The sequence below is a fragment of the Python bivittatus genome, unplaced genomic scaffold, assembly GCF_059951505.1.
Source record: "Python bivittatus isolate LINGU-HERP-01145 unplaced genomic scaffold, Pbiv_v1 ctg000410_np1212, whole genome shotgun sequence".
NCBI classification, from domain to species: domain Eukaryota; kingdom Metazoa; phylum Chordata; class Lepidosauria; order Squamata; family Pythonidae; genus Python; species Python bivittatus.
The window spans coordinates 7,243,612-7,256,178 of NW_028277067.1; the positions used below are offsets into that span (position 1 = coordinate 7,243,612).

At 38.1% G+C, this 12,567-nt stretch overlaps 1 protein-coding gene across 3 annotated transcripts in view; it reads left to right on the forward strand.

Annotated features, from left to right (window-relative positions):
* JUP (junction plakoglobin) overlaps window positions 1-12,567 on the forward strand; it is a 53,510-nt gene that overhangs the window by 25,536 nt on the left and 15,407 nt on the right. For all 3 annotated transcript variants that reach the window (XM_007428049.4, XM_025166549.2, XM_025166550.2), the window contains one exon: window positions 12,185-12,414. In XM_007428049.4, the coding sequence (XP_007428111.1) occupies window positions 12,192-12,414 (223 nt within the window). In that variant the 5' untranslated portion in view covers window positions 12,185-12,191. Of the gene's footprint in view, window positions 1-12,184; window positions 12,415-12,567 lie in introns of those variants that run through there.

The following is a 12,567-nucleotide window of genomic DNA, read 5'->3' on the forward strand; positions in this document are numbered from 1 at the left end:
ATTTTTTTCCCCCAGTGTATAAAGAACACAGATCTGTATGTATAGTTTATTCATGAACTTCAGACTGCCTCTCTGAGTGTCTGAATTTTTCTTTCTTCTTAACTGCTTTCTCTATAAAATGGCATAAGGTGGTATATAGGAACTGGCTGTATATTATAATTCATGGCTTGGTGCTTTGAAAAGCACTTGGTGCATGTCCCCATTTTTTGACCCGAGAATTGTAAATGATCCCTTCTGACCTGTAGACTTCATAAGACCCTTTGTATTAGGAGCTGTCTCTTTTTCAGATCATTAGCTCTAAATTTCCCAGGACTCCTCAAATGAGGAAAAGTGCATTGTGATTCACTTAAGGAGCTGTTTTCTGTAGAGGAAATGGAATGGACGTGAAAGAAGGAACACGTACAGAGCCACTCTTCCTTGAACCTATGTATGAGAGAGATTCAGGTTGCAGATCTTTCATCTGAACTGAGAAATTAATGGAGTGCATAAGCCACTAACCTGACTATTTCAATTTTAATTAAAAATAAAGAAATGGCTGTTTCTGACTGAGTCTGAAATTGTGGGATGAGAGTCAAAAGACTTAAAGAGACTGTTTTTGTTAAAATTCCCTTTGTGCTTCATAGAACTCTTCGTTTCTTCATAGTTAGGACCTGCAGAATAGATTTATATCTGTGTCATTAAAATAAGTCATATGGTGGTCCTTTCATGGCAAAGAATTTTAAAAGAATTTTAGGTCTTAATAGGATCAGCCAGAGTTCAGGAAATAGTGTGCATCTAGGGCAAACCTGGAACTGCAATTAGGCAAGGAATAGATGCTAATCAGATATTTGTTGCCAAGAATCAGATAGTGAACTAGTGCAAGGAAGGAGCTGGGGAAGGAGAAGATAAAAATAAGGCAAAGTCCATCAAAGTAACTCAGTGCAAAAAGTGAGGTGGAGGGAACACCGTCCAAGGCAATACCATCAACACGTAGATAGCCTGACTCACTGTTGACAAGTAAAAGTAATTTGCTATAATATGAGGGCTAGGAACCTTACCGCTTATATATGAAATGCAGTTTGCTGGAATTCTGCTGAAGTTGTTTTTTTCCCTGTTATTCCAAGTTTTATGGTACGATTATAAACATGCATCCCTCTGTTTAATTTATGCTTTAGTCAGGGTGGTGATGGAAATACTGATATCTTTCCACAGAGCTGCCTTTCATGCTACTTTTGTTTGGCCAGCTTGAAACGGTTACCGCGTATATGTGTGTGCATGTGTGTACAGTATATGAGAGAGAACAATAAATTGCTTGCAGTCCCCAGTCAACATATTAGTATGTTGCCTAGCTCAGTATGGTACCTGAAAAGGGAGTAAAGAAGTCCTGCAGGCTTTTAATTCTATCTAGCTATTACAATGACTGTTTTGTTTTGTACAAAACAATGTCTTTTACCCCCACTCCCTTCAACTTCTAGCCCCTTACCTTTTCTAACTGCTCTGACAATGGCATAAATGTGGGTGTTTTGTTGTACATTGTGAGCCCTTTGTCTGGTTGAACAACTTCTCAGTAACTGAAACATGCTTAAAGTGGAAAACAGATAATAGAAAAACAGATTTGTGTTCTGATCTATGCAGCCCTTTCGCAGTCCAATAAATCATTGTCCTTTCAACTTGCAATGTATCTTCCAGGGAAAGAATATGAAAACCTAACACTTGCTAGACTTTGATTTGGCCAAGAAAACTGCATGGACATATATATAACTTTTAACTGTATTCATGTTTTTTAGTATGTTGTAAGCCGCCCAGAGTCCCCCATTGTGGGGAGATGGGCGGGGACAAATTAAATAAATAAATAAATAAATAAAATATGAAGTCACCAGGAGTCAAACACAACTCAAAGGAGATTTTATTCTTCCTTCCTTCCTTCATAATGCATAATTGAACTTTTTAACTATAAGAGCTTTATATCTGTGAGATTATGTCTAGACAAGCCATTTGTAAACTTTCTATTGACTTCATAAATATAACATCATATTTATCTTGGCTGATTTTGAAAACCTGAGCCTGGTTGGAGCTGGTTAATCTTTGGACAGTGGATTACCAGAACTGTAGGCTAAACTAGGAAGTTAAAAAAAAAAAAAAACTTGGATGAAGGCAATGGCAAATCATTTCTGTATTGTTTCAAAAAAAATACACCACCTACATGGATGTGTCCGTGCAGTCACCAGGAGCTGAGTTCAATTGGAAAGAAATTTATTTTTTAGAGTTTTAGAACTGTGAGGGTGCTTTTTTTGCCCATTTGTAATGTTATGCATGTGAGAGTGGAGTTGTTGCGCAGGTCTTTTCTGCAACAACCTTTTTGTTTTCTTTAAACTGATTGTTTTATCCAGTGGGAACATCATGTGTATCTTGTCCGGCCAGATGACAATCCCTCTGAGTAAGGAACTCCTGGTTTTCTTTGGCAGTGTCTCCCGTCAGCAGCTGCTTCCTCCCTACATGTCTAACCAGCACTTGTGCAGGTACTGGGTGTCAAAAAGCTTGAACCTTTTAAAAATATTTACTGACATACTTAAGCTGTTGCCTTCTTTGGACATGTATGTATCAGCCTATTTCCCATCTTGTTAAAGTGGACTTAAGAAATATCTTCCTATAAACATTAAGTTCAGTATTTTAACTGTGATTCCTGTGCATGAATGCAGGAAGGGAAAGTTCTATATATTTTTGAAGTAGACATTTAAGTGTGGTGCCTGGCTGATCAGGTGTCCAGGGTTTTCTCCATGTGACAGTTAAAACAAAAAACACTGTGCCCATTTACTGCTCTATATTAACCTCCGTGCACACTTTTCAAAACTGTCAAGGGCAGCTCCAGGCCCCATTATGAGCCAATGGATTAAATGAAACCAAATATTGCAGGATGGGTGATAGCAGTTCATGAAATCCTTCGAGTAGGCTTGGACTATTTTAAGCAGTAACAGTATAGTAAAAGGAATAATGGTGGGAATGGAGGAAAAAAAATATGCAAGGTATTTAATGAACTTATGTGCAGAATTGCATATACTACACAATTCTGAAGCAGGAAAAGCTTAATGCTAATAATGTTGTAAATTAGAAGTAGGCAGCTTTGTGCTCCCCAGTTACTTTGGACTATTCCCCATCACCACTGCTACCACCACCACATTCCCTTGCCATAGATCACGCTGGCTGAAACTTATGGGAGTTGAAAACCAAACCATATGGAGCACACTAGTTTGCCCGTACCTTCATAAAATCTGCATATTGCTTGGTGGGCTTTTTATTTGTTAGTTGCTGTTACACTTTTTCATTAACAACCCCACTGTTTTATATGACCCATTCTAGTTTTATGTTCATGAAGAGTGCCAAAAATGCACTCTTATGCAGCATTGAAGCTCCTTTGTAAAGTACTTGAAGTCTTATTAATTTATTTGTCTGTTGTGCGGTTCATTTTTGTATACTATTATATCAAGAGGATAGACATCTGTTCTCTTAAGTAAAAGCCAACATTTTCCTCAGTACAAATACTATAGTGTGTGGTGCTCCTGCAGCATTAGAGCACACACATAACATGGAATGGAACATGAGGAAAATGTAATAATGGTGAAAAAAGTCTTCTGCTAAAAAAAAAAACAGCTAAAGATAAGACTGTGGTTGTACAAAAGACTGTATATTAATTACATTCATAATCAATTAATTACTTTTTCCGGAAGGATAGCCATGTTAACTGTTGCAGCAAAATTATGAGGGAAAGAAAGTAATCATTGAGGAGGGGGTAGCTGTAGTTTTGGATTTGTAAATTCCCTGGCACTTAAAGGAATGAGATAAAGAGTCAACAATGTTCCTTTAGACTGGACCACGTTCGGTCTGAACCTTGAGTGAAATCCATATCCTAGCTGTTGCAGAAGTTCCGCTAGCTGGTTTAGTAATCTGTGAGAGGAAAGACTTAAGGTATCCATTATCTGTCTGGAACTAAATGCTGTCACCTCTTAGTATTTTCTCTCTGCAAGGTCTGGGTTTCTGATTTAGCCTCCTTTGTTAGAGATGAGTGGGAGGAGGAGGAAGGAAGGCAGCTGGAATGTGCTTCTTTCTACCAAGTAGGAGCAAACTCTGTGTTCAGCTGTCTCAGCGTGTCCATAAAAGGAAACTCTCTGGCTTTATTCAGTTGTGGGAGTTTTTTCTCTCCTCTCACCTCTCACAAACGCCAGCTCCCATCACTGGACTGGTTAATCAAGACCCCCACTGGAATTCACAGAGACAGAACACAAATTCCTGAGGGGTTCTGAAACTTGTTCTCTCCGCTCCTCCACCACCCTAACCACCAAAAGGAGTCTCACTATCTTACAGCACAGACTTGGACTTTTTCCTCAACTGTAGATGCTTGAAGAGGATTGCAGAATCAGCAAACTTATACAAACTTGTATTTACTTTATACAGCAATACAGTGAAGGATGGAGCAAATGTAATTCAAAGCGCACTCCTGCTCTCCTTGAGCTGATCTAGGCCAGGGATGGGCAGATCTACTTTATGTTTTACATAATCTCCAGTTCACATCAACTAGGTCCAGATGCACAAATAATGGCAGCATTGTTACTGATAATGCTGGCTGGGTTTATGTGCAATTTCAGCCTAAACTGAATGTGTGAACACAGTCATACACTTAAAATTAAAGAGTCAAATCTCTGAGTATCTCCACCCCTTTTTTTAAAATTAGCCAAACAAGTCTGAGTTTGTACAGTACAATATGGAATCTATTCAGATACTTTCTTCATTTTCACATAAATTAGGCATCTGTGAAGATCATATTGCTATAGCAATTAAGAATTGGTAACCCTGCTGATCTACTGCAGATCATTCAGAGATATTTCAGTCAATCCTGCACCACCATGTGTCCATTCCTGATAGGTAACTGTCAGGACCATGCTCTTGGATCAGAGCAAAGATCAATACATTCTACCATTCTGTCTTGGTGTTCTTGACTTACTAACTTCTTGAAAAAAATCTATTTTGGATTTGCTGCCTTATTTTTCTTTTTAAAATTTGTTGAAGTCATTATGAAAGGTCACCCTTTCTTCCAACAGTAAATAATAGCTCTTATATGTAAGCTATTGCATACTCAGAAAAAAAGTCACAATAATTAATAGCATAATGACCAGAGTTGTTTCTGGACTATCTGATAGAGAAGAGAGTGGCTCTGTAATGCACTGGAAATGGTCAGAGAAGCTACAGGTGGACAGACAGGCCACTAAATAATTTGTAAGCTGCTTTTGTGCATTTATTATAAGGCTACTTAATAGTGTCTCTTTCAAGAATCTCATAAAAGTGCTTACAGTATTTGAAATTTAAAATGCAATTAATAAAAGCTTAAACTGCAGTGATTTTTTTTTTTTTTTAAGTATATGGATCCAGAAAAATACTTTGGAATTGTCAGTGCTTGAAAAATACTACTCTGGGTGAACCAAAAGTGTGTTGTTGAATTGTTTTCTCTTCTCAAAATAGTTTACACTGGATTTCAGCATTGTTTATCCTGTATTTTTGACTCTTGTGTTCTTATTTGTGTTTTGCATACTGGATGTTAGAATTAGATATTAAAATGTTAAAAGTAACTGCATGTAAATGTGTTGCAAAGTAGTGGAAATATCAGAAGCTATTGACTGACTTCAACATAAGACAGTAAATTGTACATCTGGAATATTGTTTGTAACGCAAGGCTAGAAAAAAAATACAAATTCCGGACACAATGTTCTCTAAATCTTTGAAAAGAAAAAAGTATTAAACTTTCCCTATGTGCTTGAAACAAATTGGTTGAAACTCATATGTTCAATTGATTTAAGACAATAGGGTAACCGGACTTTATTTGTATTTGATTTTACTTCCTTTTGTTTTGTGAACAATGCAAGTTTTAAAAATAAATTGCATAGAAACATGAAGTTGTACCCAATAACATTGTTACTTTATGCTCAGTGTACATTTTGAAGAACACCCCAAATTAATGATTTCTACATATTTCTTTGCTGGGGTTCACTCATTATGCGGGAGATCTAGTTGATTAACTAGGAACCATATGGTTTCAGTACACAGCAAGAAAAGAATACCTGCAGTAAGAGACCATAACTTTATGCAGTTCTGGTTTTATTAAACTGTAAATTGGAGAGCTTGGCTAACTTAATTAACAGCATTTGGCTCGATTTTCTTGTTACTTTTGTGTTGTGTTAACTACCACAGCCATCATGCTTAACTATGCAGGAAGGACCTTCTATATGCAGTGATTTTAAATGTGTCAGCACAATTGCTTGAAAAGGAATGAAATGAATTTCCTTCCTTGCAGTAGGGCAACAATTCATATATGCTCCCAACTCACCATGTAGTTTGGGCCATTCATTCTGGAAGCAGCAGTTCTGCCACAGAAGCAATGGTCCTTTTGAACCTGAAAAGAGACCGAATTAGAAAGATTGCTCTTTTCTCTTCCTTCTTTTTTTTTTTTTAAATGAGTACCATGTCATCTCTTAGAAAAAGACAGGGTTTGTCCTTCCCATTTTTGATTGGGGAAAGAAACATTGGGGCACTGGATATTCAAACTAGTTTCTAATTTAAAACAAAAACAAAAGTCTTTGAATTAAATTTGATTTCTAGTGATTTTATGGACACATGCCTGTCCATCTTCTCACCATATGTTGGTAACAATACATTGCCTTCCTGCATGCAGATTTGCTGACCTGATGGTTTCTCATCCCAGTACGAAACAGGTATAGTAGCCCTGCTTAGCTTTTTGAGATCACCCAAGATTAACCAAGTGCTGATACCTAACTAGCCAACAATATCAACAAATCAACAGTATAGCCATTACAGATTTTTGGAGCGTGATATGTGTCCTCCTTGAGCACAGTGTCCATGGTTGTTTGGCAGTGAGAGTCTACTTTCAGGATTGATTGAAACGTTCTAATGACTCAGAAAATCAGAAAGCAGCATCTTTTGTTGCATATTGTTCTCTTTTCCTTTGCATGTTCCCTCATTCAATTTACCAGATATTCATTCTTTGAGCAAAATTTCCCTCACATGTCTTTTTGAAGTAATTATGCACAGATAACTTTAGCTGGATGAGCCTGGTAACCTAAGTCTATCTCCCATTTCCTAGATGCATTCAAAAATCTCACCTCATCCATCTACATTTGTTAGGATATTACAAAGTAGAACTTCACAGACTGTTTATATGTGTAGTTAGGAGGAAAGTGTGGAAGCTAAACACTCTTCATTTTAAGAACTCAGTAATGTCAGTACTTGAAGCATCCCAGGAGTGCATGTCAAAAAACCATCTGGTTCAAGCAGATACTTAAATCTGTGCTAGGCAGTTACTGCATAGAGCAAGCACATTGATAATTACATTGCACTGGTTTGCATGATATGCTAGCAATGGGAATGCCAAGCTGGGAAGCTATTTTCTTGAGGAATACATCCTCCTTCACAAGTTTCAATTTACTTTCATCTGGCAGAAGGAACCTGTCTAACTGCCTTACCTGGGGAATAGAAAGGAGAGGCAACTTACTGCCATTCCTAGCTTGGGTGTGGCAGATGTTCTCCTTTTGCTTGAAGAATTCTTTCCCTAATCACAGAAGTAGCTGATGCATCCTTTGTTATTGCTTGGCACAGTTCCCTGACATCAGAGAACCACTTTGCTTTAACACCAGAGTGATGATGTACCCAATGTAATCTGCTTAGTATTTGACTGGGTTTGTCTCCCAGTTAATACTCTCTGGACAGGTCAACGATGTGAATCTAGGTACAATCTTCCTGAATGTGATACCATCTAGTTTATAGAAATTACCGCTCCTGATCGATGGGTGATGCTCCCAACCTAACTGGGAAAGATGGCATCTGGATAGATAAGACAGAAAGAAGTTGTAGTTTAATGACTGAGCCACTATGGTTGTTATGCTCACAGCGCCACTGCAAAACTAGGGATCCCCAAGATGTTTGGGGGTGAAGCAGAGAGTGATAAGGGTATTTTCAGCTTAATGATACATTTGGCTCAAAAACATCTAATACCATCAGTCAGTAACACATTTTTATCTAGGTCACTTTATGTACTCAGGATTTTTTTTTTTAATTATACATTTTTTTCAGCCATTATATAGAGAGAGGATGGTATATAAGAACACTAATCATAAAAGATATATGGGCAAGCGTGCTAATTTTCAAAATTTGGGGTAGCTTTTTGTAGAAGAATATTCAGATATGTATAATACTCAGCCTTTGCCTAAAATTGTCTGCCAAACTTAGTCAAGCTGAATGACAGCCAGTCATGACTGACTTCTCCTCTTCATTTAAATAGTTAAATAGTTCTACAAAATCTGTTTCAAATGCTGTGACTTGGCTCTCACATTGTGCTAAGCCATTTCTGTGACTTATTCATAGAGTATCAACAAATCATATTTAAGCAAACTATGCTTTAGCTTAATGGGAGAACCAGGTGTATGTCAGTCAAAACTTTTCCATTCAGTTCTGTTAATTATCTAAGCTGACTCTTAGCAATGTTAGAATACTGCTATTGGAAGTATTGTATGACTTTAGGCAGACAACTCTATTTTAAATTACAGTATACCTGAGCTGTGACTTAAGCTACCTTGCCAAAATCATAAGGTTGTTGTGACTCTAAAATGGGATAAGCCTATGTACACTGCACTGAATGCCTTTAAATAAGACAGCTGTACAAATATTGTGATGAAAATTATTGATACGGTTTCAATCACGGAAAAAAAAAACTAGACAGAAAAAACTGGGATTGGTGGTATATGGTAACTTCTATCCTATGAGAGGGCAGGGGGTGAATTAAGATCTCTTCTGATCTGTTATAATATTCGAAAATAAAATGCACTCTTACATGCCAGTAACTACATTCCTATCATACTATTGATGCTTTAAAAAAGAAAAATAATTTGTACCACATAATCTCGTAAATTTTCAGAAATCTGGGAGTAGTACCCACAAAATGTCTGGAGAAAGTCAGGTTGGAGAAAGATTGTTCTGTAGAAACAGCTGCAGAAACGTTCATCAGATAGTGTATAGAATGAAGCATACATTTTCAACATGTTAGTTTAGTCAGCTGCTATTTAGAGCTACACGTTTTTAACTGCTTGACTGCAGACAGCTGGTCAAAGTTTTTTGAGTAAGGTTTCTGTGATGTCCCCAGATGGGAATGAGGTGAGGGAATAAATCTTCGGTTTGACTACAGTAGCATGTTGAACAATTTATTGTACTTGGAGAAAAAAGTTTTTCAAATGCATATTTTTAATGGCAGCTGTTGAAACTGCTGCCATTAAACTTACCCTACCTTCCCTGCACATGTACATCCTGTAAGTTGATTATCTTGATGGTATCAGGCATCACGTCTCCTTCCCAAGTTACTATTTTGCAGACTTAGTAGAGGGCAATTGATTGCTCAGAGTACAAAGGCAATATATTTTTAGGGAGGGACTAGCACTTAATTGGTGCCTGTCATTCCTCTCTGCCATAGGAAAACAAGCTAGCAATTTTAGCTGAGACAGGAAGCTGCTTCCCAGCAACTCTTATGCTAGACTTCCATCTCCAAATGGATAGCCTTTATTTAGGAAGGACTGATACCATCTCAGTAAGCACTGTCTCTTTCTTCTTCCTCTTCTTTCAGCCCAGTCTTCCAAAGCAAATGAAGTAGTAAAAGCATTGTCCATGATGGGGACTACAACAGATAGCATTTCTTCTAGGTTTCCTGAGAATTCCCTAAAAAAATTAAAGTCCTTTTTTAAAAAAAAAAAGTGATTTGTTGTCCTGCCTTTCAAATCCTGGCTGTTCCTCCCTTAGCTGTCACTGTTTTCTACCTTAATAAGAAACTGTATTTAAAGGTCCTTCCCCAGTGTTCATGGTAGCTGTTCTCTTCCTGTTCTGTAAAACAGCTGTTCTGAACAAGCAGCAGATATTTATCTCACTGCCCTGGCAGAGAAAAGTAGAATAACATTTTTTTTTCTGAAACTGTCCTTGTGGGATACATGTTTGATTCATGCCTCAACAAGAGCTTCTAAAGTACTGAGCAGTAGAGATTCATCATTCATTCATTCATTCATTCATTCATTCATTCATTCATACACACACACACACACACACACAGGATTAAAGAGGATAGTTTTTACTCTGAAAATCGGGTGGGAAACAGTGAAATTCTATTAAAGATTTATATCAAGAGAATGAATGAATTTAGAAATAACAGGAAAAAAAGTAGATTAAGCAATCCAGCAGAAAGGGGATAAGGAACCTTTGATTCACCCAATGTTGCTGAATGACAGCTTTCACCATTGCCAATGCTGGTGAAGGCCATTCAGACTGTAGTTCAGCAACATCTGGAAGGCTATCAGTTCACCAAAAAAGTAAAATCACCATGTGACTTTTCCCCTTTTCAAGCTGAAATACAGATAACATAGTTTTACAGTACTGTATATGCTAAGGAGACAACAAAGGCATAGTGTTCTGATCTATAGATGGTTCATCATTAACAACAACCTACCAAGCAGTTTTCAGATGTTGATACATGAAAACAATGAAATGCAAATAATTAAAATACTTCAAAGTATTTTAATAGGCATAAACCTTTATTGTTGGAACTGTAATGGGTATAGATGTTTTCTTTGATCCTTGTTGCATTAGAATTATCCAAGCCATACTACATTCCATTTTCTCTTAGCCCAACTTGCATTACTGCTTTCTATTTTTTTTTTTAAAAAAAAGGCTTTATGTAGCCGTTGTCATCTTATGCTAACAATAGTTCTTCCTCTGCTAATTTTATGGAACCAGTTTCCATATACATGAGAGATAAACTTGACGAGATAAATATGTTTGAGTGCATATCATTTAAATCCTAGGCTTTAAAATAGAGAAGGGGCCATAGGTCTCAACTATGGGCTCATCCACACAGCCCCCCTGCCCTGGGTCTAAGGCAGCTTGCTAACAATCACTAAAGACATGTCTTCATATTGGAATCTCTATATCAGCAGGCTGCTGAAGTAGTCTGGCAGAAAACTAATTTGTTCCATAGGAAAAACAGAACGAACCCTTCTCTATGTAAATGTTCTATGATGCATGAAGGAGGAATCTGAGCCAAGTCAGTAACCAACCGTTCCCTCATTCCTCTCCTATCTGCCTGCCTTCTCCACATCCCACCTCCAATTAAGCACAAATCCTTTGCCTTTCCTGTTCCTCTCACCTTTGCTACCCCTTCCCTTACCTCTGCACTTGCTAGAGAGCACTACTGCCATCTCCAGCAACAGCAGCCACAGCTAACTGCAATCATTGGAAGGATATGTGCTTGGACTAGGTGCAGTGGTGACCTCCTGATGATGGGGCCAGCAGCTGTGCTCTCCAGCAAGTGTGGATGTAAGAGGAAGGGTAGCAAAAGGAAGAGGAGCAGGGAAGATAGAGAATCTTAATCAGCATCATGCCCATGGTCTCTCTGTGTTGCAGCTCTTCTATAGTTTTGCTGTAACAGCCAGTTCAGCTACAGTTTAGAAGGAAACTCACCACCATTTCAATGTGCTTTTTAAATCAAGGAGCTCTCCCCTCCTTCCTTGCTGAGTTCAGAGTGGCACAGTGTCTTGCTTCCATTTCATTATGCTTTTTAAGTAAGTGCCCAGGTTTTTTCCTCTTGCTACAAAAAGAGGGAGACAATAAGAGGGTGCAAATTGGACACTGAATGTTGCATTCAATCATTGGTCAGCTGAAGGGAGCACTGGTTGGTTCATTGAGGGTACTGTGTATTGTGAGGGTGGCAACAGTGGGGCTCAAACATTTTTCTGAGCTTTTGAGAGCTGAAACTGGTAGTTGTATAGAAGTGCCATAATTAGTTCATGGGACCACATCAAGTAAAGGTCTTAACTATAGAGTGACAACAGATTTTGTACATTATAAATTCTGTTAACTTACAGCTTGGTGGGAGTCCCTGTGTGAAACAAGAAAAACATACAGGGTGAATGGCTTTAGCTTTTATGTGGGGAATTTGTCACCCAGACTGTTAGATGCAAATGGTAAGAAGCAGCAGACTTTGCTAACAAACTGCATTTTGAAAAGTTTTCTAGAGCAATGCAGGTTTATTGAGAATTGTACATTGGGGAAGATTCATCATTGATGGCATGCATTATGTTTGAGGGTCTAACCCTGGTGGGTGTTTTTACAGAATAGCCATGGATGTGATGAACTTAATAGAGCAGCCCATCAAGGTGACAGAATGGCAGCAGACGTACACCTATGACTCAGGCATCCATTCTGGAATGAACACCCAGGTGCCATCAGTCAGCAGCAAGGGCTTGATGGATGAGGATGACCTCTATGGCAAGCAGTACACCATTAAGAAAACTACTACTTACAGCCAAGCTGGACCAGGGCAGGCCCAGGCCCAGGCCCAAGGTAAACATTTGTTTTTATATGATTAAATGTATAATTTGCCTTTATTCCATAAAGAAATTAAAGGTAATGTCTATCCTTGTCCTTGTGCTTTTCTAATCCACTGGGATTAGAAGATCCAGAATTCCAGCTACTTAGATCATGTAGTCCTATCAC